This window comes from Emericellopsis cladophorae, assembly GCF_022114955.1.
Source record: "Emericellopsis cladophorae strain MUM 19.33 chromosome Unknown NODE_21_length_315015_cov_118_186755, whole genome shotgun sequence".
Classification (NCBI taxonomy): Eukaryota; Fungi; Ascomycota; class Sordariomycetes; order Hypocreales; family Bionectriaceae; genus Emericellopsis; species Emericellopsis cladophorae.
In genome coordinates, this window is record NW_026250946.1 from 127,291 (window position 1) to 150,042 (window position 22,752).

Consider the following 22,752-nt stretch of genomic DNA (forward strand, 5'->3'; position numbering starts at 1 on the left):
TATGTGGCGGGTTCTATATGTGACTTCAAGTCTCCTTGGATGTGCAGGATATCGCAAAAGTCCAGCTGGATCCGGGCCAGCAACTTTCTCCCCTCCTGGGCCGTCAAATCTCTTCACGGATTGCATCGTACCATATACTCAGCGCTGGGTCAAGATCCAGGGTGCCTTCGTCGAAGAACGTCGAGACGTTGTTGATGTACGCCTCGAAGCCTTGATCACCTTGGCTGAAGGTGTCCATGTTCATATCAAGACCACCCAAACTTGGCGTTGACCCAGTATCATGCTGCGCCAGAGGTTGCGTCATGCTACTTCTGCGCCGCTGGTGGCTGTCGTACACCGTGAACCTCACCTTCTGCAGAAGCTCTTGGTATCGCCTCAGACTGGGTTTGTTGATCTGTCGGATACCGTCTCTCAGAATATCCAGACAGGCGGCCACGTCGTGCCAGTGTCGTGCATCGCTCGATGCGCTGGCCAGTCCATGTTCCCCCGACATCGAAAGTAGGCGCCTGGTGAAAATGCAAGGTAAGCAAGATCTCCCGACGCAACAAAAGCGGCTTCGACTCACCAGTCACAATACAAGCCAGCTAAAGCAACTACGAGAACACTGTGAAGCTGCCTGAAACTACTGCAAATCGCATTCAGGCCATATGAGGTGCGCAATCGTGTCCATTGACGGACCGTACTCGACACAGCCTTGGAGCACGCAGTCATCATGGCCGTTGATGGTACCATGAACGTGGGACTGGGTCGGTTGACCAGCAACACAAGAAGACTATACTCGACTTTCAACTCGGAATATTCTCTCGACGGTTTTAGATCAGAGTTGTCGAGGTCACACTTCCACTGGCTCAACTCGCGCCGTGACTCTTCTGATGTCGCATAGATCTGCTGGAACGACGTTGCGTATGCCTTACCGTCCGGTCCACGGCCGATGTAAACTGACTCGAGCACACGGCCAGCTAACTGACGCAGACGAATCATGAGCTCGAAGGGCCGAAAACTGTGCTTGTGAAAAACAGCAGCTACGCTGGCCTCACCTTCGCTCAAGACATCCAAGCTACTCTGCTTCGGTTGCAGCGCATGGATGGCGTGGTCCCGGATGGAGAGCACTCGGCCTGTCAACACAGCAACCTGTCTCTCGAGAACGTAGATGCACCACCAAGTGCGATTGCGTGTCTCCAGCTCGTCGGAAGAAAAGCCCCAAGCGGCATTGTGGCGATGCAACCCGCTCTCAATCGCTGCAGACATGACATAGCGACTCAAGTGCCAGAGATCGTTGCAGTGACTGCTGGAGGATGAACTGAGCATCCAAATCGAGAGTAGAAGCACGGCCTGGATGCCAAAAATATCTCGCGGATGGTCGTAGAAGCTCACAAAGAAGCGAAGAGCAGTGTCGAAGTAAGCCCTGGGCTCGTTCATGTCTAGGAGGGCGCCATACTCGGGGTCGTCCTGCGATGCACTGCTGGCAAGGGCGAGTACCATGAACACAATGAAGCGATCATCGCTGCTGGTCGCCCTATGGTTCCCATACATGGACTGGAAGAGCTGCCGAAGCCCTGGAAGCTGCAGGAATGGCCACCATGTATGCACCCGAGCAATGTATCGTGACAAAAGGAACCTTGCGGTTGCCCACGATGGCAGCGAGGCGCCGATGGTATCTGGTAGAGGGTCCAAGTCCACCCCGCTCCTTTCCGATGCCCTCAGGTTAAGCTGCTTGAAGAAGATGCGTGCAAAGGTTGATCCTGCTGCGCTTCCCACTGCAAGACATCATCAGTCGACGGCTTCGGCTGATCTGAAGGGGGGCCATACCATATTGATCTTGGGTAAAACGACTAGGGCCGCCGATGGACAGAACCCCGACCTCCTCGGCTTCTGTTCCAGGGAACGACACATTCACGTCCTTATCAGAGGCTTGTCTCGGCAATCGGGATCCATTATCTGCCCTGGGGGGGTCGTTGTATGTCTCCGATGCTGTGTGTGCCTGTTGCAGCCTCGCTTTCAGACGTTCAATCTCGGTTTGCAAGGCAAGTATCGCACTGTAAGGATACGAGACACAGTCTGTGATGTTGCACTCTTCATTATGACGAGTGCATGCTGCGCAGCGTGGCACTTTTTGGTCGCACTTTGGCTGCTATCAGTTCGAGACCCGATGTGATAGGGGCTCGCTGGGCCAGGTGTCGCCGACTCACTTTGACCTTCCTCGCGTGACACCGAGCACAAGCCTTTGAGACCGAGGGCTGAAGGTTGTAAGTTGGTAGTGTCTCCATGACAGCGGACCAGTGGCTATGCTCCTTGCGCGGGTATCCAGGGCCGAGCGGTGTTATACGAGTGTGTCGTTGAGCCTCGGACAGGACCGAGGGACCTTATCTACAGCGCGCCGAGTGCGGAGAGATAAGGTTCACTCAGTTTGATGTCTGATAACGACAGATACCAGCTCGATGGCGTGCCCAATCCTGATGGAGAAGTTCATCCCCATATTTTCGGGATTGGCCGAGTCATGAAGTGATCCAGTGCCACTAGGCTCGGTATGGGCCGAAGTGACTCGCGTATTTCATCGAGAGGGCGGGATCAGAAGTCGATTTTCTTATATTCTTCGTTGATTTCTTGATTCGAGTTGACTCACGCTGAAATCATCGGAGGAACACGGACTCTAGCAAGCATTGCGACAATTGACAACGGTGCGCATCGGGATGTCTGCGGAACAGCACGAGCAAGGCAGCCATGCCGTCGTTCCCAATTCGAAAAATGACAGTATCTTGGTACAGTTGTTGCGTTGAACCTAACTTGGAGAAAGTTGGTCACTGACAACACTGCCTATTCAGGTCGGGATGCGCGATGGAGTGAGTGGTGAGTTCCGCCTTGTGCCAAGGGCAGAGGCGTCGGTCTCGGTCTTCGACTCGAACTTTCTTGTCGGTGATGGTATCTGGGTGAGTGATCACGGACTTGGATTTCCAGCTCGAACTCATCCTAACTCTTAACCAGGAGGGTATTCGTGCCAACAACGGAAGGGTGCAGTTTGCCCGTGAACATATCAACCGCCTCTTCCAGTCAGCCAAGGCCATGTTCATGGACTTGGGCCTCAGCAAGGGTGCCCTTTTGAACCTCATCCACCAGACTCTTGATGCGAATTCCATGCAGGATGAACCTCATGTTCATCTACGCCTCGTGGTCAGTCGCGGTTTAAAAGCAACACCGTACCAAAATCCTAAGATCAACATTGGGCTGCCACTCATCGTGATCATCCCTGAGGTCAAGGCCGTTGCGTCATCGGCCAAGGACAAGGGACTTCGACTAGGAACCACATGGGTACGACGTGGTCCTCCCGACGTGAAGGACGAGCAGTGGAACCACATCTCCAAGGCGACCGACGTGCAAGCCTGCATCCACGCCAACTTTATGAACGTAGACGAGGCGTTGATGCTGGACTTGCGAGGGTTCGTCAAGACGGGCAACTCTGTCAACTTCTTCATTGTGCGCGGAGACGAAGTGTGGGCACCTACCAAGGACAACCAGATGCAAGGCATCACGAGGCAGAAGACCATTGACGTGTGCCGTGCCAACGGTATCAAAGTGCGGGAGCTTGACTTTGCTCTGACCGAGGTGTACGGAGCGGACGAGGCTTTCTGCACAGGCACTTTCCCCTCGCAGATTCATGTCACGGAGGTCGATGGTAGGACAATTGGCACTGGCAAGAGGGGACCGGTCACGGAGAAGATACAGAAATTGTATACGGAAAAGGTCAAGGCGGATGTCGAACGACCACGATCTGAGATCCAGGCTGAGGTCGAGGCATCGAGGGAGTTGAGTTTCCTCGCCAAGCTGTAGACGACGTACACCATGTTAGGCAGAAATCAGATATGTCTCAACGAGATGAGCTTGTTCAGGAGATTCCAAGTTCCAACTCAAATATCAAAAATAAAAAATCAATGAACACAGTCTTGCGGTGATCACTGATCATTATGTCATGCGGCGTGGCCCACGGCCAGTCCATGCAACCTTGGTAGCTCAACTGTCTACATGCACTTGCCACACAGTTCTCTTTCATTGATTTCTTATCATTTTTTGGTCATTCTGCCTGAATGTATCCCCTATCTCTGCAATCAGAGTCTCGCTGGATATCGCTTCTCCTGGTGGCGCTCTAGCTCGGTAGCGTCCGAGATTCCTTCGGTGGCGCCCGAGCTCGCCCCCGACGACATCCACCTGGCATCCCTGCGAGACTTGGATGCTCACGTATATATCAAATGCATCCAAGACAGAATCCCAGAAGGTGCCGCCGCACGACTTCATCTCGCTTGAAGAGCTGAACTCAGGGAAAAGCTCCAGTTCCAGCAGCGACTCTCCGTCACGCTGCGTTCCATTACTACCACTCAGGCTTTTACCTATTCTCTTCCAAAGATCGCCAGCCAACATGGACAACCACTCCGCGTCCAAGCCAGAAGATATGGTCTCAACAGAGACTGGAAGGGCATCTCCGGGTCCAGGTGTAGTTGAGGATCTGAGCAAAGCCCAGGCACGGCGGCTTGTCTTGAAGACCGACCTAGTGGTGACGCCACTGGCGGTCTTAGCGATGACCCTGGCTTTCTTGGACAAGGTACGACTCCAAGAGAACAAGCGTGTCAATTTCAGGCCATTACTTACACCTGGAAACAGAACGCCTTGGGTTACGCTGCCGTATTCGGAATCCGCGACGACGCCAACTTGAAGGGCCAGGATTACAGCTGGCTGAGCAGTATCTTCTACTTCGGGTACTTGGCCATGGAGTTTCCCAACCTCTGGCTCATGACAAAGGTCCCAATTGGAAAGTACATTGGCGTGTGCCTCACCTTGTGGGGAATTTCACTTTGCTTCATGGGTCTGTGTCACAACTTTGCGGGATTGGCCACGATTCGTTTCCTGCTTGGTGTCTTTGAAGCTGCCGTGCTCCCATGTATGATGCTTCTCAACTCCATGTGGTACCGCAAGGAGGAGCAGCCGCTACGCACTGCCTTCTGGTACAATACTCTTGCTGGAGTATTTGGTGGCATCTTATCTTACGCCATTGGACAGATCAACGGATCCCTGCCGACTTGGAAGGTAGGCAACGTTCAATGATCTGGGACGGCGTCCTATCGCTTGTGCAACAATAGGCTGACAAAAACAGTACATCTTCATTATTTATGGTGCAGTCACAGTTTCTATCGGCGTGTTGATCTTCTTCGTCCTCCCAGACTCACCATCCAAGGCTTGGTTCTTCACCGATCAGGAGAAGCGCCTGGCACTTGTTAGACTCGCCGAAAATCAGACCGGAGTAGAAACTCATCAAGTGAGTGCGAAGCCATTCAAAACAATCCGTCCATTGACAAAATTGGCAGAAATTCAATACGAAGCAAGTGCTCGAAGCACTTCGCGATCCGAAATGCTGGTGCATTTGGCTTTGCGCCTTGGGCTACGCGGTTGTCAATGCAGGCGTCACAAATTTCAACCCCCTCATCATCGCCGGCTACGGGTTCTCGCAGACCAAGACTGTTCTCATGGCCACACCCCAGGCCGCGGTGGCCATGGTTGCGGGTGCCACCTTGACTGCTATAACCTTCTGGGTGCCCAACATGCGTTGTGTCTTCTGGATTATAGCGTCCCTCATTGGAATGGGCGGTGCCATTATGGTCCATGTTCTCGATGTTGAAACGCATAGAGACGCATCACTGGCCGGAGTGTACCTCATGGGCTTCTACAACGTACCCTGGGTGTTCATGCTGAGTTTGTCTTCGACGAACACCGCTGGCGCGACCAAGAAGAGCTTCATGGGAGTGTCCATTGCTGTGGTCTATGGTACGATTAGCTTCATAATTCTCAAGGATACCATGACTGACCTTCTTTCATAGCTGTCGGGAACATCGTTGGACCCCAATTCTTCCTCCAGGAGCAAGCGCCACACTACCCGCTCGGGATCGGGAGTATGCTTTGCGCTTTTGCAATGATGGCAGCCGCTGGTGTCTTGTACTACGTTCTTTGTGTGGTGGAGAACAAGAGGCGCGATGCCAAGTATGGGAAGCCTCAGGACGTTGTTCAACATGGCCTGGAGATCAACAGGTCCGACGAGACGGACAAGCAGAACCATACCTTTCGGTACACGTACTAGGCCAGAAGTTTGCGAATCTGTCCATTTCGCCTTCAATTAATTTTCTGTAGTCTTGCATCTGGATGACATTCCAAACTCATCTATAGTAAATATTCTCCGCATCTGAACTTTAAAGGGGTGACAGACTGACAGTCTCTGGACCTGACGTTCGAAAGTATAAGACAAGAAGCCTTCTCTTCCAAGCCTTAACCCGAGAAGAACTGCCGTCGCAACTCTGATGAAGCAATAAGTTAAATGTTCCGCGCTACTCAATCTACCAGTTGACATGCAAGAATCCAAACGGCTGCTTCGACATGAATATTGAGGGGTTGTCTGTCCTGAAAACTTTACAGGTTTATATACAACAAATTCGGGAGTACTTTCCATCATCCGGTATGGTGTAGTGGCTAACATTTGACGCTCTCATCTGCTCAACAGTTGTGAAGTTCCGTCAAGCCCAGGGTTCGATTCCCTGTACCGGAGACATTTTTTGCTTTACAGACCGACTTTCTACTGTAACACCTTGATCTTCACATTCGGACACTGCATCCATCCATTTCGGTATTTGCTTTCTTTTCATTATGCACACTTCGCGGTGGAGAATAAGCAAGTTGGGTTGTGCTTCACCTCAACACCAACCGGCTGGCGATTTTTTTGAATACAGTAGGATGTGTGTAGTACACGTATTGCATTATTCAAGTAGGATCCTTCTTATGTTCGTCTCTTCTGAGCAATGTCTAAGCTCAGCAGTAAGTATATACAAGAATCGCCCCTGGTCGAGGAATGACCAGATGTGTCACAGTTTCCGGATGCAAGCCGATTTTATCTCGTCATGTGGAACACTCTACGAAGTGCCCACGCAGGCAACAAAGGCGTTGCCAGAAGCACCGGTGTGGGTAATGGTTCCCGCGAGGGCGCACGAGTCCTCGGTGAAAACGACGCGATCAGCACCGGGCGAGCCTGCATGGATAATTAGCACTGTTCTCGAACCCCTTGGCTGGCGAAACTACTACATACCTCCGGTGTACACGCCGCCCGAAATGATGGGGAACTCTTGAAACGGACCGTCCAAGCCCTTGAAGTCAAAGCCCTCGTAGTTGTTATAGCGGTGAGGGTAGCTGTTGACATCGGAGCCGCTCTCAAAGTAGGAGCAGCCCTCGTCGATGGCATTAGAGACCTGCTGAGCGGTGTAGGACTTGCCACCGCAGTCGGCGGGCTCGTCGCGTGTGACAACAGTCGGGGCAGCGCTGACGACGGTCAGCCCGAGGAAGATGGCGGCGAGAGAGAGCTGCATGCTGGCGCTGGGTTGCGGAGGGATCAAGCCGGAGGGATCTTCGAGGGTAAGACTCTAGCGACACAGCGATGGGATGATTGTGCTCAAGCTGGCAGCGCTGAGAGAGAAAGTGGCATCTATCTGCTTCAGCGCTGGAAGACCGTCCTCTTATACATGATACATGCCATTTCCGGAGCTGAGCAGGTCGTGGACAAAGCACACATCAGTTCAAAGGTGCCGCAGATCTTGCGACGCTGCTAGGTCTCACTAGCTCACCTCTGTCCAATGCAAGCCAATGTCGCGCATGATCGACTTCTTACAATGAAACGTTATCCAGTGGGGATGTCGTATCGTCGCCATGTGAATGGGGATGATCCATGCTGCTTCACCGTTTCACGGGAGCTCGTTGCGGATGCGGAAGGTCGTGGTGCTGAATCGACCGCTGACTCGTCAAGACCCTCGGGCGCCATTGAGGGATCGGCACTGGCCCCGTCGTGGACCTGACATGGCGGCTTTGAGGTGCCGTGATAGATCATGACACCATGGCAAAGTCGCTTTGCGGGATGCCCAGACGGCAGCTATGGTGTTGGCGTGCTCCGGCCGGGGTGCAAGTTATGGGATTCTCCCCCGTCTAGACTTTGGCGTGATGTCGAGTGTCACTTGTATTTCACCTCGAATAAGTTGAGACCAATCGAAGTTTATGATTGCCAAACCCCGGGAGCGAGGCCAGCGGTTTCGAATCCTGAATGGTGCATCTGCATCACGTTGTATCGTGTCGCTCCTTGTGGGGGCTCAGGAGGTCTGTCTTCGATGTTCATGTTAGTTGACTAGCGGTGATGATGCTCCAGTTCACCAATCCGCACCATGGGCACTGTGAAAGGATAGCTCAAAGTGGGCCGCGTCTACCCAGCTTCCAGACACGAAAGGATATGCCGATCTCTGCAACATTGGTGCTGTTTGAGGAAACCCAGGGGCCACAGCGCTCGGTCGTCGTTGGCAATTGTTAGATGGGATGTTGTTGCTTGCCCCCACGGAGGAGTTTACGTCTCGAAAGTCGTTGCTCGACATGTCTCTCAAATCGCAAAGGCGATTATACTCGATTGTTGCATTACATGCTAATTACATATCGGAATCGCATATTTCGAGGCTTCCCTTAGTCACGAGTCCACGATGTGATCTCCAAAGCTGGAAGTATCTGTTTTTGTTAAAATGAGTACTACGTTAAAGTTGTTTCGTAAGTTTGTATTCCAGTGCACGAGTAAGACTCAATAGTTGATTCTGCCGTCCGAATACAGCAAATGACTTCCAACCGCACTGAGCGCGATCACTCGCCTCCGCCCTCTATCGAACAGAGCCAGCCCGTCTCATCAATTACGCCCTCTTCTTCAGGACCACTGGGCTAGAAATAGGGTTAAAACGTGGCAAGGCTCCAACACTCGCTGGGCGTGGTACGAAACGACTCATCGACATGCTCGATCATGATCAGAATCGACCCCCCAAACGACGTAGGTGGACTCCCGGAAAGTCACTTTCTGTCAGCGACAGTACGTGCGCGCCAATCGACCAGGTCGAGCTATGGCTCCCAGACCAGCGGTGGCCACGAGAATACTTCGATCAGACATAGAACAACCACTTGCCCGAAAGGAATCGACCTCGCCCATTGTCTGCAAACGCTCAGACTCTAGCACATCTGCAAACCAAGCGACCAAATACCAAGAGAACACAAGAGCACTCCATACGGAGATCCACAATACGAGTTGTCTCTAGAGACAAAGGGTTTTTTTTTCTTTATGACCAACTGCAAGCTTGGCCCCTTGGTTCCTAGCAAGACCCTTTCCAAGAGATTGCTTCAAGCGAAGCAGATGGTCCCCTAGGACACGCTTTTCCGCGGCGACGTTTTCAAATCCACCCATCAAAACATTCACAACGGGAACGAGACCAGCATCATTCAAGACATTGCTCGACTCATCGTTCCGTCTGCCGAGAGTCTGGCTGCGTTGGACGCCAAACACATCGATCAGTTAGTGGAGAGTGTCAACGACGGCTGGGATACTCGGTCCCGTGGACTGGCACTCGTCCCCAACCAGACCACTCTGTAGGGTTCAGGCGCGAGGCGTTCACAGAAGGATCAGCTTGCCAAGCTGTCGCCCTTTCTTGGCAACTTTGTCGCTGGCGAACATTCTTTGTTCATGAGCACGTACTACATGCTTACAGCTGCTTACAGTATTGCTTTCGCGGTACGGGGAAATGTCGAGCTGTTACGCGTTGTGAAGCGTGAAGGCGAGGTCGACCGGAAGATCCTTTCTGGCCGCGTCAGCACTGCAGTTGGTCACATTCCATGTTCGTGTTGGCTCGGCTCTTTGGTGGCCTGCAATGCCTGCATCACCCTGCGCCTCAATGCAGAGCGAGCAAGCAAGGGTCATGGCGATGTGGCCCGGTCTAAAGCGAGTGAAGCGACCCGAGGTCGCGTGTCTCGTGGTCAGTCGTGCGCCTACTTGGTAGCTTTTGCCCGCTGTGACGCGAGTTGATTCCATGTCCAGTCTTGAGCAATGAGACGGCACGCCGCGCAGGCACTATGGTTTCTGGAATTATTAACCTCGAGGACGGAAATGGCTGAACTGGTGGGCTATCAGCGGTAAAGCCTAGGCTACAATGCCAAGTCAATCATGCCAGGGGCCTGCCGCCTGTGGAATTTCCGGGGCCCATAAGGCTCCAGGCCAACCCACGGGAGCTTGGCAGGCCTTTCAGAACATGAACTCACATGGTCTTAAATACCACCTTGCCGAACCGTGGACTCATCCTGGAAAACTTCCGAGTCAGAGCTTGTCTGTCTAAGACACACAGTTTCAATCCTCTCCCCTCAGCTAGCCGTCCTTTTCTTTCCCATCGCTCACCAACGCCGGGAACGCAAGATGCGTCCACGTCCAGTCCTGCTCTCCACAATCACCCTGGCCTGCGCTCTCCCCCCCACAGCTCACGCCTTTCAGTTCACCGGCCCCGACTCGGCCGACAAACTCGACCTCGCCAAGCCCATCACGGTAGAATGGAGCGCCACGGAAGGATCCCTCCACGTGCCAGAGGCCCGCTCACTCGAGCTCTGGTTCTCCGCAGTCACTGGCGATAGTGGTAGCCAGGCTAGCTGGCAGCTTGCCGCCAACCTGTCCATCTCGAGTCCTACCTCGTACGAGTGGGACCCCAGCAGCATCGTGGAAGGCATCCAAGACATCGACGGGACTCTCTCGCCAGAGGCGGTGCACAACTTCGAGGCTAGGCTGCTTGATGTGAATGGGAACAGGCTGGCAACGGTTGGGAGCGACAACTACGCTGTCGAGGGCTTTGACTTTGTTGAAAACAGTGTCGGCGGCGAGAGGACGCGGGCTAGGGTCTACTTGGCCGTTGTTGGTGCGGCGGCAGGAGTGCTGCTTGGGGACCTGTAGACGCGTTTAGGACATGGGGACTGCAACTTGAACTGACTAGATCATTCGCAAGCAACATGGATGTCCGAAGTGAAGGGGCTGACGCCACACATGAAGATTCAGAAGGCTGGGATTGCTGGAGACCCTGCACGATCACTGCAAGGAGTAGAGGGTTGTAAAAGATGCGAGCGACGATGAGATTATTTGTCAGGTCGCTGATGAGCATGATAGCTACTATCGCAACTTGGAGGCTGCCCCTGCGCTATTCATCACGAATGGCAAAACGCCTTTATGGTGTAGTAGTCTGCGCTATCGCAACAACGGCCTTGTCCAGAATTGGCTTGCTTTTTCGCGCCCTTGTCTTTGTTCTCATGAATAAACCCTGCCCGCATTGCGAGCGTCTGTCTTTTGACTAGGAGCAGGGTTGAAACATACCACGGCACGTCTTTGTGATTGAGTTAATCAGCATCTGTTTCCCAGGGAGACTGGCGCAGACACCGTCTGAAATGTGATAGGTATCCCTTGACCAGGCGCAAAAGATAGAACCTCTAGTTGAGAACCTAATAGCGACAGGTTTCATCACATGCACCCGGCAAGCCATGGGCAAAGCCATGGCCATGAATGAGATGATTGTCTTCTTGAGCATGTTGAATACGCTGGAGGGTCGAGGTTCTTGTGGTTTGATAATATCGGCCGAGGAAAGGGCGAGTGCTGTGTGGTTTGAAGATCCCCAAGTCCCCCCAAGCATGCTTTTATACTTGTTGGAAACAGCAAATCAAACAATTACTCCACATTCTGGTACCACAACCACATGCCCTTGAGTCTCTTGATAGCCTCACTTTTGGTCGAGAAACGATATTGCGCAGTAAGCGCCAAGCCGCCTTGGTCTCTCCGCCCCAATGAGCCCTCACCTGAGTGTCAGAACCGGTCTACTGTTGCTTTCATTCTATGCAGCAGACTGAAAGTACGGCCTCCCGCCTGTCTGATCTGCAGCGGGACCTAGCGGAGCCCAACGTGCCTACAGGGCACACGATAGCCGGAGGCCAGTGAAAACGCGAACCAAATGCTCAGCAGTCTGTCGTGTTTCTTTCTCGATAATTCAGCAGAGCTCACGTTCCAGAACACCCGAATTGGATCGTTCTTCTCGGCGACGACTATTGGATATGAATAATAGACCTTGGCCCTGCCTACACATATGAGCTTGGATGACGGACTAATCGTTTATATGACGACTGGCCCCGCGCATTCCCTCGGCTGTCATAGGGAAAACAGTTCAATTGGCGTGGCGGCGAGGACTTCATGTTGTGTGACCAACAAAACCAATAGTCCACAATGTGGCATAGATCATCTTGCCTCATACGACAACGAACACCCTCTGTTGTGGGTCACAGGCAACCTCCACGCTGCTCTGTCGTCCTTAACTATTGCAAGTGAGCGTGCAGAGACTAACGGCTTACCTAGACTTGGTTCAGGCCGGCACCTCTACAAACACGACGCGACCAAGCTTTCACAGTGACGCGGCCCATTTACCGTCATTAAAACGAGCCCTCGCATGCCAAGTCACTAAGATAGGCCCAGTGTGGAAAATTGTTACCTGAAGCCGGCCTAGCTGGGTCCTCCCAGTGCAATTAGATAGTACAGCTAGCTAGAGATGCAAGATACATGGAAATATCCAAGGGGACCGAAAGATAGTTACCGTCTTGGTAACCCGTACACCAGTTCGTGGTGACGGTAGGATAGGCTTTGATAGCAATGACACGAGATGCTCTTCCAAGGCGTACGATCCCTCGCTGTTCCTCTAAGACAATGAACGGTCGCTAGGTGTGACATTAGACTTGGAGCAGATGTTCCGTCTTTCGACGCTGTGCCTCATGTAGTCTGCGGTGCAACACATGTGACATGTCCAATCTCATCTATTGGCCGGGTGACTGCACGCCTGGTCAAAAACAGCCGGTCAGGCCTTGCATTCCACGATAACTGATGAGATTGCACGATTGCTCCATTTCTCCACTGCCATCTCTGTCTGTTTCCTAATATCTCGTCACGCATGCCCATCAGGGTGCGAGATGCGGCGTCCCGCCGCCCCCACAGAACAAGGTTAGGCTACAAGATTTAACCATGAATCAGGCTTTAATTAATTAGCAGACATGCTAAACCTGGGGAGATGAGAGAGCCCCAGCCGCCAAGATCATTCCATACTTACAGTTGTCGTTCCCCCATGGGCTTCTACCAGTATACCCCACAGCCTCCCAAATCGTGGGTGAACAAGCATGAATTCGGGTAATTTATGCTTACATGTCTCACAAATTGGCTGGCGCCAAGGTCACCCATCTCGGTGGTCCAGACCCTTTGCGCCCTGCACCGCCGCGATCGTTTTCGATGCCGGATTTCCGAAACGCATGCTCAGACGAATGAGCGTCCTTGTAAATAGATTGCAGCCCTACATCCACATGCACGTCGAAAGGAAGCAGCCGTCTTGGTAGGGTCTGGTCCTCGCTGCAATTTCATGGTGCCTAGTCAGTGGTCTTAGCGCAACAACAAGTCGCAGACCGGCAACACGCACGTGGACGTTGTTGCAAGCACTTGAGCTAGTGCCGTTCCCCGGACATACGGAAGAGTCTCCAAGCAGGAGCTTCGCATCCGTGGGCCAGAGCTTCCACAGCATGACGAATAGAATGTGTTCTGACCAGAGATGCGGCGCGGGACTGCAAGATCTAGGCGGCAACCAAGGACGCCACACCTTCTAGAAGAGGCCGAAGAGCTGGTTCTGAGGCTTTGGTCCGGCGCTAGCGCTAGCGTTCGTTCCATGTGCCGTCTTAGTCTTGAGTCGTGACTTTTCCGGCCCTGATTCATGCGTGTAAGACGGGAAGAGAAAGAGAAGAAACGCTCCCAGGCTGCGGGGAAGAGGGACCCGGGATCCATCGACCGGCCTATCGAGTCAATACTCTACTCATTGCCCACGCTCATTAAGCCCAGCCGTGCTCATTCGAGTTGGCAGTAGCCTCGACTATGGCTGAGACCTCGCGGCTCATTGGCGGTGCATTCTGCCGCTTCGGACTCCCGGACCAAGGGGTTCCAATGGCAAGGATGGGCAGAATTCTTTGGGGGACCATGGGGTAATTCGTCGCTCGGAGCCTCGGATGAAGGGGGTCTGGGCAGTAGACTAGTCTCGGTGTGGGATAGAATGCTCCCATCAATCCGTGCGTGCGTTCAAGCGTAGAGATTCCGAGGTCGCACCAGGGTCGAGGCAGGCAGATAACGCGCGCGTTGCGTTACAAGGGCGCTTGCATATAGAGCAGAGTCCCATCGGCCATCTCACTGATCCCCCTCTTCCTGTCTCTTGAGCGTCCTTGTGTGAGCGGCCTTCCCATATTTCTGCTCCTCACTGATACTACCATCACCTTCCCTTCTTCGAGTGGCACTCTGACACACAAGGGCAGCCTCGCAGTGGCAAGAAAGATGGACTCGACTGGTGTCCAGAAAAGACCTGAGGGCAACGCCAACCTGGAGACGTCCTCCACCGAGAAGAATCTTCACGACACAGATGTCGCCCTAGGCTCGACCGAGGTTGAGTCGGCCGGCTTCGACTTTGCGCGGACCAAGAAGCTGTTACGGAAATGCGACAAGGCGCTTCTACCGTTTCTGGCGCTGCTGTACCTGCTCTCGTTCCTAGACCGCACCAACGTTGGCAACGCCAAGCTGGCTGGCTTGGAAGAAGACCTGAACATGAATGGGAAATGGGATTACAATGTTCGTCTCCCCCTGCCTGCTTCATTCGAGAGAGATATTGGGACTAACACGAGTGACAGGTTGCTGTGTCCATGTTTGTGATCCCCGTGCGTCCCTGTTGGCCGACGTGAATAGCTAACAGGTCAGCTTCTTCCCCTTTTATGTCGCAGCTGAAATGTGAGTACGTCCACTCTCGCTGGATGTAGCAAAAGAAAGCTCACAAACAACAGCCCGTCCAACATGGCCATGAAGCGATTCCGCCCATCGATCTGGATCCCCTCCATCATGGTCGCCTGGGGCTTCTGCACCATCATGCTGGGTGTCGTGCACAACTATGCCGGCCTTTTGGCATGTCGCGCAGCTTTAGGTCTGGCCGAAGGTGGCCTGTTCCCTGGCATCACCTACTAGTGAGCACAATGCCCTTTCCCGAGCCATTGTGTGATACGTGTTCGAAATTGGCTGACACGAGCGCGGCTCAGCATCACCATGTGGTACAGACGACACGAGTGCGGCCTGCGCATGGCCATCTTCTTCTCCGCCGCCACGGCCGCCGGTGCATTTGGTGGCCTGCTCGCATTTGGCATCATGCAGATGGATGGCACGGCAGGTCTCGGGGGCTGGAACTGGATCTTCATCCTCGAGGGCATTGCGACGTTGGTGATTGGTACATCAGAGCTTCTCTCCTCTCTCAGAGTACAACACGCACTGACAACAGATATGTAGCCATCACCGCCTTCTGGGTCATGTACGACTACCCGGCGACCGCCAAGTTCCTCGAAAAGGAGGAAAAGGCCGAGATTGTGCGCCGGCTGGAGCACGACCGCAGCGTGCTCTCGGACGAGTTCAAGATCCAGTTCATGTGGGACGCCTTCAAGGACTGGAAGATCTACGTCCACATGCTCATCACCATTGGCATCTACACGCCGCTGTACTCCATCTCGGTCTTTATGCCGTCCATCGTCAAGGGTCTGGGCTTCAGCAACGAGATCGCGCAGCTCATGACGGTGCCGCCGTACTTTGTCGCCTGCCTCTTCACCATTGGCGGCGGCTGGCTCGCGGATCGACACGGGCAGCGCGGTATCTACATGATGGGCTTCTGCCTCGTGGCGTGAGTTCTGGTTTTGACACATCGTGTTTGCGCATATATGCTGACTTGCTGGTAGGATGATCGGCTTTGCCATCCTAGCGGGCGCGGACAACCTCGGGGCCAAGTATTTTGGCTGCTTCCTCATTGCGTCGGGCATCTACCCCAACGTGCCACAGGGTGTGGCATGGAACGGCAACAACATTGGCGGCTCGCTGAAGCGCGGCGTCGGCATTGCCATGCACGTTGGTTTCGTAAGTCTCCCTCGGGAATTCTGGAGGTGTGTAAGCACGAGCTAACAACAGGCAGGGCAACCTTGGAGGTGCTGTCGCAGGCTTCGTGGTGCGCGCGCAAGAGGCGCCTCACTACCGCTCTGGACACCTCACACTGCTTGCCACCACAACCATGAGCTTTGTTCTCTCGGGGTTCATGACATGGTATCTGCGCCGGGAGAATGCGCGTCGGGAGCGCGAGCACAAGGCTCCCACGGAGTACACGTACGAGGAGAAGCTCACGCACAAGGAGGATGGCGACAACGCGCCATTTTTCAGGTACACGGTCTAGCACGGGTGGTGATGTTGACAGCGTTGGACTGCTGATGGCGGTGCTAGTGTCAGAGATGGTTTGGCTGGTCTGCAGAGGCCGGTAGAAGAACAGAGCATGCTTGGAATGAAGACGGATTGCTTGGCGATGATCATCGCTGCTTGTTTGCGATGCGCTTGAAAGGGAGCATCTCCTCGGACTGTATAGGTTAAGCGGATTAACTAGGAGAAGAGCATCGTTCACTCTGCCTACCCGGCACATCATTCTCTCTGGTCGCCGATGGTTGGCAGATAGCCGTAAGAGTGGGTCTTGAACTCGGACTTCAACGTCCAACAATCGGTCCTCATCACACCGTCAGACCCCACGAAGCGTACGCCAGACCAGAGATCTGGCATGCTCTTCACGAGAGGCATTCCAAGAATAAGATGACGAGCCCCCAAGAGGACCTGGACCCTCGCCAGGCCTCCGACGCGTCTCCCCTCCTCCATGGCCACGCTCGCCACCACGATGAGCCGGACTCGTACAATGGCGACCTTCTCACCACCGCAGAAACGCGCAATCTCGCACGGGGTCTTTCCCAGCGTCACCTCTCCATGCTCGGCATCGCCGGCGCCATTGGCACGGGTCTCTTCCTCGGTCTCGGCGGGGCCGTCCAGTCCGGCGGTCCTCTCGGCGCGCTCCTCGGGTACGCGACCATCGGCCTCGTCGTCTGCGCCGTGCAGTTCGCCCTCGGCGAGACGGCGGCTCTCCTACCCGTCACGGGCAGCTTCGTCCGACACGCCGAGTTCCTCGTCGACCCGGCGCTTGGCGTCGCGCTGGGCTGGAATCTCGTCTATGGCAACTGCCTGTCCATCCCGAGCGAGATCACGGCCATTTGCGTGCTGTTCCAGTTCTGGACGGATGCCAACCCGGCCATCTTCATTGTCCTCTTCATCGCGCTCACCGTGGTCGTCGGCTTTGCGCGCATCAGGGTCTTTGGCGAGGTCGAATACGTCTTCGCCTGGATGAAGACCCTTCTCGTCATCTTCCTCGTCCTTCTCGGCGTCGTCATCGCCTCTGGCGGCATCTCGGGTACGCCCGCCACGGGATTCAACTACTGGCGCGATCCAGGTCCGTTCGTCGAGTTCATCGCACCTGGTCATCTGGGTCAGTTTCTGGGATACTGGCAGGCGTTGGCCGGGGCGGTGTTCTCGTTCGCGGGAGTCGAGAGCATCGCCATGGCGGCGGCCGAGACGCAGAACCCGCGCAAGGCGATCCCTGCCGCGTGCAAGCAGGTCTTTCTGCGCATCTTCCTGTTCTACATGCTGGCCATCTTCGTGGTGGGCCTCCTGGTGGCGAGCAACGACCCGCGACTGGATGGATCCTCGGGGACAGCTGCGCAGAGCCCGTTTGTCATTGCCGCATCGGCCGCTGGGATCCCCCTGGTCCCATCTATTGTGAATGCCGTGGTGATCACCTCTGCATGGTCAGCCTCGAATCAGGCCCTCCTCTCTGGGACGCGTGTGCTGTACGGGTTAGCCCTCAAAGGCCAGGCGCCGCGTGTCTTCTTGCGCACGACGAGCTGGGGCACGCCGTACATGTGCGTCCTTGTGTTTGTGGGTGGCATGATGCTCAGTTTCCTCAGTCTGTCGAGCGATGCGATAACAGTTTTCTGGTGGTTTGTGGACCTGACGGCCGCTGGGGTGCTGGTGAGCTGGACGGCCATCTTGGGCAACCACATCAGGATGAGGAAGGCCTTCAAGGTGCAAGGGATACCGGAGTCGAGGTTACCATGGTACAACTGGTGGACAGGTGAGTCTTGCGTGGTGACATCCTGCGGAGACTGCATGAATGGCTGACACCGTGTCAAACAGAGTACTCGTCCCACGCAGCACTGGTCATGTGCGTCACGATCCTGTTGACGAGTGGCTTCGCCGTCTTCACGCCTGGTAACTGGGACCCCAGCCAATTTGTGTCTTCCTATCTGTAAGTCAAGACTCAACTGAAAGATTCGTCGTGGCACGCTCGCTGACGGTGCGTAGGGACATTCCTCTCGTTGCCGGTGCATTCTTTCTTTGGAAAAATTGGAAGAAGACAAGCATCGTGTCCCTCAAGCAGATACCGATATCTGCCGCTTTGGAACAGGCCGAGGGATCGGTATGAATCAGCCATGCATGTAGGCAAATGGACAGCGTCTCGGTCGCTCTGCTCGTCCGCCTGTACGTCCACGTCTTCCCACACGCAAGCACGTGGTATTATGAACCTGCGTCTCCGCGGTTCTGGCTTGGGCATCTGGGGCAGGGTTTCCGATGAACAAATAAGATCTGCCGAGCACACCTCCCTTCCCCCACGCGGAGAAAAAGAGGAGCCAAGACGGGCGGACCCCAACCTCCTCCCACCATCACACTCGCCCACCATTCGGCCAGCGGCGCCGTTGACTGAAGACGAACGGCGGCTCCCTGCCCGCTCCAACGGCAGTAGCGTCGTCGTCGCTCACCTCCACGTCGGTCAATGTGGCCAGTGGATGGATGGGGCTCGAAGTGGGAGAGATGTTGAGAGATGAGGGAAATCCGGGGTCAGTGTTCCTCTTTGCGGGGAACAAGTCAATTATCTATAAGCTGACCTTGTCCTCGCTGAATCCCGCCTTTGTTTTCCTGGGCTCATCTGCAGTGCCATCTTTGCTCGACAGAAGTGTGCAGCTATCACCCCGGTTACGATGGCGGCGCACCAAGAAGACAATGACCAGCGCCTGAGCGCAGAGCAGCACCGGCTCCAGCACCAGCCGACCCACGACGTCGAGAAGCTCAACTCGACGCACCAGGAGGACGATGTCATTGACAAGAGCGATCCCGTCCGCGAGGAACACTACTCGGGCGCCGTGGCCAAGTCGTCCGCCGAGGAGATCAAGCTGGTCCGCCGTCTCGACCTCTTCCCCATGCCCACCCTCTGGATCATGTACTTTCTCAACTACCTCGACCGCGCCGCCATCACGCTCGCCCGCCTCAACGGTATCCAGGACGACCTCGGCCTCGAGGGCTCGCAGTACAACACGGCCGTCTCCATCCTCTTTGTCGGCTACATGCTGGGCCAGATCCCGTCCAACATGGCCCCTGACCCGCGTCCGCCCCTCGTGGTGGATGGGCTCCTTTAAGATCGCCTGGGCCGTCGTCAGCGCCCTCACCGCGCTCGCCAACGACTATGTTAGCATTGTCCTCACACACTTCTTCCTTGGCGCCGTCGAGGCCCCCTTCTACCCGGGCGCCCTGTTCTTCGCCCTCATCGCTTGCTTCACGCTCCCCGACGCGCCTCTGCAGATACGCTGGTTGACTCCAGAGCAGCGTCAGCTCGCACACGACCGTGTGCTCCAAGACACGGTTGGCCAGCGCACCGACGCCTCCATGTGGAGCGGCTTCAAGGAGGCGCTGCTCGATCCCAAGGTGTGGGTGTTCATCTTCAGGCAGCACGTGCACCTAGGCACCAACGGCTTCAAGAATTTTGTGATTCAAGTCTCGCCTCTTCGCATGACAGTCACGGATCAAGGAGATGCTGACCATCTAGTTCCCCACCATTGTCAACACCCTCGGCTTCAGCACCACCGTGACCCTCGTCCTCACCTGCCCGCCCTACCTCATCGCCGGCGGCATCTCCATCTTCTGGGCGAGATCGTCCGGCCACTTCAACGAGCGCACGTGGCACATTACCATTGCCAAGTGCGTGGCCATCCTGTGCTTTGCGCTCGCCTGCGCGACCCTGAACGTGGGTGCGCGGTACTTTGCCATGGTCGTCTTCACCGTCGGCACGTACTGCGTCAACTCGATCCTGCTCGGCTGGGTGGGCAGCAGCTGCGGCGAGACGAGGGAGAATAAGGCGGCCGCGCTCGCCATTGTCAACGTCAGCGCCACCCTGAGCTTTGTGTGGACGTCGGTAAGTTCAGTTGGCCATGGATGAGAGGATGACACCGCGTGCTAATCGTTGGACAGTAACTCTGGCCATCGTGGAACGCCCCTCGATACACCATCCCCATAATCTCCAGCGCTAGCCTGGCCTCCTCCTGCATTCTCGGTGCCTGGATCCTGAGGTGGATGTTTGGACGGCAGAACAAGAAGATTCGTGCTTCCAACTCGGAGGCAAGGCTCTTTTACGCCTATTGAGAGAGCACTCCATGTCGTAATGAACTTGCCAAGAGACTGAGTCCGGAGAAGGACTCTGTGGATGAGGCTGAGGCTACAGCTAGGCAACGCATCAAGCAACCCCCAATCCAACTTCCACTCTTCCTCCGCTCCATCATGGGTTCTTGTCAATGTGAATCGACGTGCTCCCCGCCTATTCCCCCGGGAATGTCACCGATCCCTCAACTCCATGTGCCAAGCCCATCCTTCTCTCCACAGTCCCCGTTGCTGATGCACCCCGTGAGCCATGGTCCCCTCGGCCTCACCCTCCGTCCTCGGCCATCTCAACCGCCCTCCCAGACTCTCCCGCTCCCACAACTTTCCCCCGTGCTGACTTGCAGCAGCAGGACGAGACATGCCGAGCTCCACAGCTGCCTGCGAGCGCTGCCACCGCCGCGAAGTCCGCTGCGACGGTAGAACGTCGTACGCCTCGAGGAGAAGGTCAGGGAATCGACGGCCGAGAAGGATGCGCTGCAGGGCGAGCTGAGACGCCAACGCCAACGTCCGCAACATGATCAGAGCAGCGGAATCAGTCCAGAGACGCCATCAGCCTCCTATGCTGCGACATCGTCGACACCGCAGGGTGTTGGAGGAGACGTGGCTGATCAAGTCGTCCACCTATCCCTCATTGCTGGAGGCGGACAGCACTTTGTCGGGTCTACCAGCGGTCTTCTGCTCGCGAATCTCCTCCAGTCACGCCCACAGGGCCCTTCATCTCTCGACGCAGCATCCGCCTGGCAGCCTTTGCAAAGCGATGGCCATGCGACATCCAGTCTCCCCCCGAAGCCGCTGGCGCAGGATCTCCTCGCGGCGTACTGTAGCCACGACCATCTCTGCTACCCTTTTCTCTCCACAAAGGCCCTCCATCGGTCTCTGGATCTCGTATATGACACGGACAAACCCGGCCCCGTGGACGCCTCCTTTGTCGACATGACACTCGCCATTGGCACAGCACAGGTATTGCAAGTTTGGTTGGAACGGCATCTACGACGCGGAGACGCACTACAGCCGCGCCATGACCCAGCTCGCGGACGTGCTCGCGGACGTGCTCGCGCGCGACGGCATCGCGAGGGTGCAGGCGCTACTCCTCGTGTGCCAGTATCGCATGGGCACGACGTCGAGCGACACGACGAGTGTGTGGCATCTCATTGGCGTGGCAGCCCGGACGTGCCTCGGCGTACGTCCTGCGTGATGAGCAGTCTGAAGGCTCTGGCGCAGCGGAAGAGATGGAGGTCAAGAGACGTTGTTTCTGGAGGCTCGTCGCGCTGGACACAAGCCTCGCTCTCGGCAGGCCCTTTACCATACAGCTGGACGATGTTGAGGTTGACCTCCCGCACTTTGATTCGTTGCCAAAAGGAGACGTCGTCGCGCCGCAGAGCTCCTTGAACTTGACAGGCGCGGAGTATGGCACGCCGCAGTGGCACATGGCGATTTCCATCTTTGCACACATTGTGCGCTACCGACTCATCTGCGGCACGATCATGACCTCGCTTCATCGCAATGCCAACAAAAAGCACAACACCTATTGCTCTTCGACTCACACGGATCACGAGGCCGTTTGCGAGACGCTCTCTCGTGAGTTGCAATCCTGGCTCTCGCAGACGGCTGACCTTCCACTGGTATCGGGCGCCGCTTCATCACCACCATTCTCTTCGTCATCTTCCTCAACATGACAGCAGCGAGGTCAATTCTCCAGCTTTCGTTCGGAAGAGTGGTACCTCCTCTGCTACCACAACGGCATTGTAATGGTCTACCGTCCCTCGCCTTGTCTGAACGACACCACGCGCAACAGCCTCACACTGCAGCACGTCTACACGTCATCACGCTAGTCGATATATCTCTACGCGACACTGTACCGCAGCGGGATCTTGAACTATAGCTGGATCACCATGCAGACCGTCTTCATGTCGGGACTGTCGTACATTTACGCATTGAGAAAACGCCTGCAGGAAGAGGGAGCCCGTCTTTCGAGCGAACCCAGTATCGGCCAGGTGGTCAACCATACGAGAGCCTGCTCAAAGGTCCTGGTCGCCGTTTCCGAGCGGTGGGTTATGGCACATACGTGCTCAGAGCTGTTTGATCGGCTGAGCGGTGCCTTCGTGGCGGACGTGGTCGAGGTCGGAACGTCTTCTTCGCATGTGCGTCCTGTTCCCACCACGCCGCAACAGTTGCCGATGCTCACGCCCACTGGAACGTCGAGGGGGGATGGTGGAATTCTGGACCTGGGCACGGGCGATGGCACAGCAGCAGCAGGACGTCAGCATGTACGGCCAGACGGTAGTGGCGCCTAGATTCGTCAATATGACCGTGGACAGCACCCTCAGGGATTGCTTCCCCGATCTACAGAATCTGGGGTATGATCAGTACCACACCGATGCCATTGCGCAGCTATCACAGGACTGGTTCTTTGGTATTGGCGATCCGGACGGGCGGTACTACTAGCTGAATGGACAATCCTCTCC

General features: G+C 55.3%; 6 protein-coding genes across 6 annotated transcripts; 4 read left to right on the top strand and 2 right to left on the bottom strand.

Annotated features, from left to right (window-relative positions):
- Positions 1 to 103: 103 nt before the first annotated feature.
- On the bottom strand, positions 104 to 2,476 carry J7T54_001448 (uncharacterized protein; the record flags this gene model as incomplete). Its single annotated transcript, XM_051506327.1, has 4 exons — positions 104 to 394; positions 679 to 1,757; positions 1,810 to 1,900; positions 2,432 to 2,476. 4 exons carry the CDS (start codon positions 2,474 to 2,476, stop codon positions 104 to 106), a joined length of 1,506 nt encoding a protein of 501 aa, XP_051362342.1.
- Positions 2,477 to 2,690: 214 nt separating this feature from the next.
- On the top strand, positions 2,691 to 3,825 carry J7T54_001449 (uncharacterized protein; the record flags this gene model as incomplete). The annotated part of the gene is made up of 3 exons (XM_051506328.1): positions 2,691 to 2,759; positions 2,823 to 2,927; positions 2,983 to 3,825. 3 exons carry the CDS (start codon positions 2,691 to 2,693, stop codon positions 3,823 to 3,825), a joined length of 1,017 nt encoding a protein of 338 aa, XP_051362343.1.
- A 583-nt stretch (positions 3,826 to 4,408) lies between these two features.
- On the top strand, positions 4,409 to 6,118 carry J7T54_001450 (uncharacterized protein; the record flags this gene model as incomplete). Its single annotated transcript, XM_051506329.1, has 5 exons — positions 4,409 to 4,591; positions 4,651 to 5,073; positions 5,141 to 5,302; positions 5,352 to 5,808; positions 5,862 to 6,118. 5 exons carry the CDS (start codon positions 4,409 to 4,411, stop codon positions 6,116 to 6,118), a joined length of 1,482 nt encoding a protein of 493 aa, XP_051362344.1.
- An 823-nt stretch (positions 6,119 to 6,941) lies between these two features.
- J7T54_001451 (Guanyl-specific ribonuclease F1-like protein) lies at positions 6,942 to 7,391 on the bottom strand (the record flags this gene model as incomplete). The annotated part of the gene is made up of 2 exons (XM_051506330.1): positions 6,942 to 7,057; positions 7,115 to 7,391. The coding sequence occupies 2 exons, from the start codon at positions 7,389 to 7,391 to the stop codon at positions 6,942 to 6,944; spliced, it is 393 nt and encodes a 130-aa protein (XP_051362345.1).
- A 2,891-nt stretch (positions 7,392 to 10,282) lies between these two features.
- On the top strand, positions 10,283 to 10,807 carry J7T54_001452 (uncharacterized protein; the record flags this gene model as incomplete). Its single annotated transcript, XM_051506332.1, has 1 exon — positions 10,283 to 10,807. One exon carries the CDS (start codon positions 10,283 to 10,285, stop codon positions 10,805 to 10,807), a length of 525 nt encoding a protein of 174 aa, XP_051362346.1.
- Positions 10,808 to 14,245: 3,438 nt separating this feature from the next.
- Positions 14,246 to 22,732, top strand: J7T54_001453 (Dicarboxylic amino acid permease-like protein; the record flags this gene model as incomplete). Its single annotated transcript, XM_051506333.1, has 19 exons — positions 14,246 to 14,536; positions 14,596 to 14,622; positions 14,686 to 14,696; positions 14,746 to 14,922; positions 14,995 to 15,168; positions 15,231 to 15,623; positions 15,679 to 15,853; positions 15,909 to 16,150; positions 16,501 to 17,933; positions 17,996 to 18,107; positions 18,164 to 18,278; positions 18,811 to 19,163; positions 19,213 to 19,618; positions 19,680 to 20,045; positions 20,708 to 21,247; positions 21,315 to 21,362; positions 21,451 to 21,909; positions 22,120 to 22,428; positions 22,535 to 22,732. The coding sequence occupies 19 exons, from the start codon at positions 14,246 to 14,248 to the stop codon at positions 22,730 to 22,732; spliced, it is 5,829 nt and encodes a 1,942-aa protein (XP_051362347.1).
- Positions 22,733 to 22,752: the final 20 nt, after the last annotated feature.